General features: G+C 40.7%; 1 protein-coding gene across 1 annotated transcript; it reads right to left on the reverse strand.

Moving 5' to 3' along the window:
- Positions 1-477: 477 nt before the first annotated feature.
- LOC106583494 (protein BTG2) lies at positions 478-2,935 on the reverse strand. The gene is made up of 2 exons (XM_014167737.3): positions 2,459-2,935; positions 478-2,020 (listed from the first exon to the last, which is right to left on the reverse strand). Exons 1-2 carry the CDS (start codon positions 2,604-2,606, stop codon positions 1,668-1,670), a joined length of 501 nt encoding a protein of 166 aa, XP_014023212.1. The 5' UTR covers positions 2,607-2,935; the 3' UTR covers positions 478-1,667.
- Positions 2,936-5,058: the final 2,123 nt, after the last annotated feature.

The raw sequence follows: 5,058 nt of genomic DNA on the forward strand, positions 1-5,058 counted from the left end.
TTACTAAATGTAACTTCACACATTCTCCCAGGACAGAACTGATACAACAGGACAGTGTACCTGCTGATAGGTCCTCCCTCTTCTGTGGCTGGTGTAGGGCATGTCAAGACACGTGTGCCCTTAGTGACAAGCCAAACCAGCTCTGAGGCACAGACAAGCCTGATCCTGAGAGAGTGAACACATGAATGAGTGACAGTGCACCATTCATATAAACCCTGCATATAGATAAATAGATCAGATTGGTCCAATGCAAACATGGAGTCGGGATAGGAGCTCATAGGAGTTATGGACAACAATTATCCAATCCTGTCAGATCTACTCATGGGTTTCAAGCGTAGAGGCTGGGGGCATTTATGTAGAATATGGCATAAGTGGAGTTCAGATTCTCTCAAGTTACAACAGGAAGAGATTACTTAGAATGGGCTACCAGTGAAAGGATAAACTATAATGCAAATTGAACAGACCACAGCAAGAGAATCTGAATTCATAAAGGTTTATTGTAATAAAATTGACAAACTGTACAAGTATCTAGATATGCACATCTTTTTTTAAATGTACATTAAATGCATACTGTGCTTCAAATAGCTTAAACTCTACATCTTTCCCGTCTAGAACAGTAAACAATGGTGAGCTGCTCAACAGCTCGGTAGGGAGAGTACACTACAGAGGGCTGAGAGCATCACGCTACCTGGCAGTGATAGACGTTAATATGACGCCAACCAACCACCTCACAGCTTATACACAAAGGCAAACTACCCAGGGGAGAATAACAGGGAACACTTGTCAAAGTGACAGATTCACATAGGAAAAACATTCACAATAGTGATCAATATTAAAACCAACCACTTTTTGAACATGTTGAAAGTAAAGCTATTTTAGATTAAAAAGTCAAATCTTTCTCAACTAGGATCCAAGAGGATTGAAATTAGTTGACTATTTGTTGAGAGATTTAGCCAAACTCCAGTTGCTCTGAATACTCTGACTATTGCACAAAAGGAGCCAAGATATAAAGTTTGGCAGCAATATTCAACGCAAAGGGATTTGGGCAGACATTGTCATGTTAAGGTAGTATAACCTGTTAGAGGCAGCTCTTTTTCAACTAGGATGTCAGACGTTGTCTTGAGTCTTTGATTTCAGGGCACAGGTAGGTTAAAAGAGGCCCTGTAAGATTACAAACCAGCAGTACACCAAATTACACAGAAACATATTTTTAAAAAGTTCATCTTGGAAATGTATGGGTACCTGAACAAATACTTAACTCTCCAGTTATGATTGCTTTAGTATACATTTGTGAGAAGTGGCAATGGTGTGAAGTACTTTTACTATTGCACCATGAGATACTAACATCAGAATCCCAGAATCGTTTTGTTTACACTTTGAGTCCTGGCTTGATTGTAGTGTGCCAAGACCACAGGACAGAAGCACACTACATACTGAGTCTCTGTAGTGCAAAAAGAGCCAATGGGCTGGTAGTCAAACAAAATACAAAAAAAAGCTAACCCAACAGAAACACTACAACAAATACCCAGTGCTTTAAGAAAACTCACATTTAAAAAAAAGGGGTAAATGCTGCGAAATGTAAGTAGAAAAATAATCACTGTGGGTGGTCGACGGGCTTCACACTGACGCTGTTCACGTAGCCAGTCGAGGTAATGCCTGGTTCCGCACTAACTCGAGACGGTCATCAGGTAGTTCTTCGGGGGGCTAGTGCGGCCACCGATCAGAAATTGATTCTTGCAGTTTTGTGTGGGGTCGGGGCTTGGTGCTGCTGCTGGCGCTGGGGCCGCTGCTTCATAGAGGACACATATGGAGCCATCCTCACCGATGCGGTAAGAGACCTCAAAGGGGTCCACCCAGAGGGTCAGCTCCCGGGGAAGGAGGGCGAAGAGCTGATCGCTAGTAAGTCCGATCCGACCAGCAGCCCTGCCAATAATTGGGTCCATTTCATGGTTCATTCGGATGCAGCGGTAGCCAGAGCCCTTCTGTGGTCTGTCTGGGAACCAGTGGTTCTGGTAGTGCTCTGTGAAGAGAGAATGATCAGAATGAAGGCACGAAACTAGAAGAGTCAACTTAACTTGTTGCTTTGAAAACAAAGCACCAGCTAATGAATTTGGGCCTACTACAATCAGCTCGAGACATTATGCTAAATTAAGCTAATTTGCTGACTTGCAAAATTATTTTAAAAATGTGTCGAATTACATGTTCGTTGTCTCCCCCCCAGCATTACCTAATAAATATATATATATATTAGATACTTTTGCTGACTAACGTCGATCAGATTAAAAAAGTAGTTCGATTTGACTGTCAGTTGGAACAGACAAAGCCAAGACTAGCTAACGTTAGCTAGGCTACCGTTAGTCAACTAACTAGCCAAAACACTATGCAGCCATTTCCACAATAACTAGTTCGTAGCCAAACGTTTTTTTTTTTTTATTACAGGAAAAGCCAACCAAATTACCTGATAATGACTGTTGAAGACAATCTCTGAAATCATGAAGTTGGTGTTCACTCAGGAAGCCCCTTGTTCTCAATAACCTGGAAACAAACGTCGCAGCGGCCGTTACTTCGGGGCCCATTTCACCTCTAGATGAGTATCCTTGGTTCATTTTGCCAGCAAAATTTTTATTTCAGCTCGTAGGAAATAAAAGAGTTTGACAGTAATGCAGTATGAAACCGAAGTAACGTTAGCTAGCTATAGCGGAAGTAGCTATGCGAGTCCTGGACGAATCCTTCAGCAAAAATGAATCTTCAAGTCAGAAGCAGTGATATCAAAGCAACAAGTTGGCTCTAGCCAAAGTAACAATCAGCATTATTTATCCAAAATATTTGTTCGATTGGAAGTGGCGTTTGATGTTATTTTTCGCTCAAGTGCCACTTCCAAGTTGTCTGTGCTCGCACTACAGCTTGTGGCTTCTTTTTTATCAAGGGACAGAATATGTGATGTCACTTAATTGCAAGTTTTGAGTGATTGGCATTTTAACCAATGAAATTCACAGAAAAACCATACACAGCGCTCCCCGTGCGATGTGATTGGTTCACATCGTGGAAAACCGAGGTGGGTGTAAAATGCAAATGAGGTTCCGTCCATCACCAAATATAGAAATTGACGTCTAACCCTGCTCTAAAGTATTCGTGACGACTGTGCAACAAAAAACACAAGCTACTTACCGTAAATTTCAAGCGATAAAATGTGGTTTTCTACTACATTAACAAGCGTATTCAACAACTATTGACATCGGCTCAAAGAGTTATTGTTTACAGATATACCATGTAGCCTACATAGGCGACGGCTATTTGGAAGAAAAACAGTTTTTTACCGGTTTAGCCAAACAAATGAACCTAGTATTGACAAAAATACTCATCCCATTTTACATATTTAATTTAAAGCTAGAATCCTTAGTTGCTACATACATTAGACACTTATAAATACATTATTTTGTACCAATTGATTCTTGAATAATATAACTTATAAATAAATGCATCATGAGCTTGGTTCAACTGTCGTTCCCCATCAGAACCCCAAATATATATTTTTTACTCCCAATGTTTGTAAACAATGTAAATGTAAACAAACTGTATAGTTCCAAAACATGGTTACAACTATAACTTTGATATGGATGGTCAGTCCTTGCATCCATTGCTCTTTTGATGAATTTGAGAGTGGTTACATTTCTACAGGCCCATGCCAGATAACACAATTATTCAGGCACAACTGTGGGCTACCACATACTTCATGTTTTTCAGCTTTTGACCAAAACAGAGGAGGGGTAAATGCTTTGTAATTGTTTCAATTAAGGCCTCCAGCTTTAATCAGTGCTACTACAATTGTATATGGGGAAATAAAAGACTAGGCAGAATAAACTTTCTCGGCTGTGAGAAACAAAATGTTAAATCACAGAGTTCAGGTTTAACGTTCAAGTGTGTGTGCGTGTGTATGTGTGTGTTGTGGGTCCTCTGGCGCTACTACAGGGACATCTAGTGGTCGTAAATGAAAATAATAGTTTGCCAGTTTAACCCTCTGTTCAAATCAAATTGTATTTGTCACATGCGCAGAATACAACTTGTGTAGACTTTACCGTGAAATGCTTACTTAAGAGCTCTTCTCAACAGTAGTAACACGAGGAATAAAATACACGAGAATGGAGCTATATAAAGGGAGTACTAGGTCAATGTGCAGAGGTACGTGGTATTTGAGGTACATTTTATTTATTAATATTTTACCTTTATTTAACTAGGCAAGTCAATTAAGAACAAATTCTTATTTACAATGACGGCCTACTTGTAAAGCCCCCCTGCCAAACCCTCCCCTAACCCGGATGACGCTGGGCATGGCAGCCCTATTGGACTCTTGAGCACGGCCGGTTGTGATACAGCCTGGGATCAAACCCGGATCTGTAGTGCCTTAGACCGCTGCGCCACTCGGGAAGCCAAAAAGATACTGTATGTACAACTGTATGTACATTAAAGCAGGGTAAAGTGACTAGGCATCAGGATAAATAATAATACGAGTAAAATAAAGAACAGAGTAGCAGCAGCAAATGATGAGTGTAAAAGTGTTTGCGTGTAATGTGTATGTAAGCCTATGTGTGTGTGTTATATGTGTGCGTATGAAGTGTATGTGAATGGGTGTGGGTTTTGTGTGTGTAAGTGAGTGTGTATATGATTTGTGCTTCTACGTCTGCATTAAAGCACTTTGTAACATCTGCAGATGTAAAAAGGGCTTTATAAATACATTTGATTGATTGATATATATAGTCTAGTGAGTGTGCGTAGATTCATTTACAAGATAGAGTCAGTTGCAGATAGTTCGGTTACCATTAATTGACTATTTAGCATTGTGTCTATTTAGCTGTCTCGATGCTCTGGTATCATTTGCCGGACGGTAGCAGAGTGAACATACTATGGCTTCGGTGGCTTTGCTCTGAGACAGCCTGATATAGAGGTCCTGGATGGCAGGAAGCTCGGCCCCAGTGATGTACTGGGCTCTCCGCACCACCTTCTGTAGATCTTTGCAGTCAAGTGTGGTGCATTTGCCATACCAAGCTGTGATGCAGCCAG

This window comes from Salmo salar, chromosome 22 (genome assembly GCF_965601325.2).
Source record: "Salmo salar chromosome 22, fSalSal1, whole genome shotgun sequence".
Lineage (NCBI taxonomy): Eukaryota > Metazoa > Chordata > Actinopteri > Salmoniformes > Salmonidae > Salmo > Salmo salar.

What these genes read in the sequence shown, in the direction of transcription:
- LOC106583494 (XM_014167737.3), bottom strand. Translation starts at nt 2,606, where the DNA reads ATGAACCAAGGATACTCATCTAGAGGTGAAATGGGCCCCGAAGTAACG. An exon ending in TCTTCAACAGTCATTATCAG is followed by an intron (nt 2,021 to 2,458) that starts GTAATTTGGTTG and finishes CTCTCTTCACAG; the next exon opens with AGCACTACCAGAACCACTGG.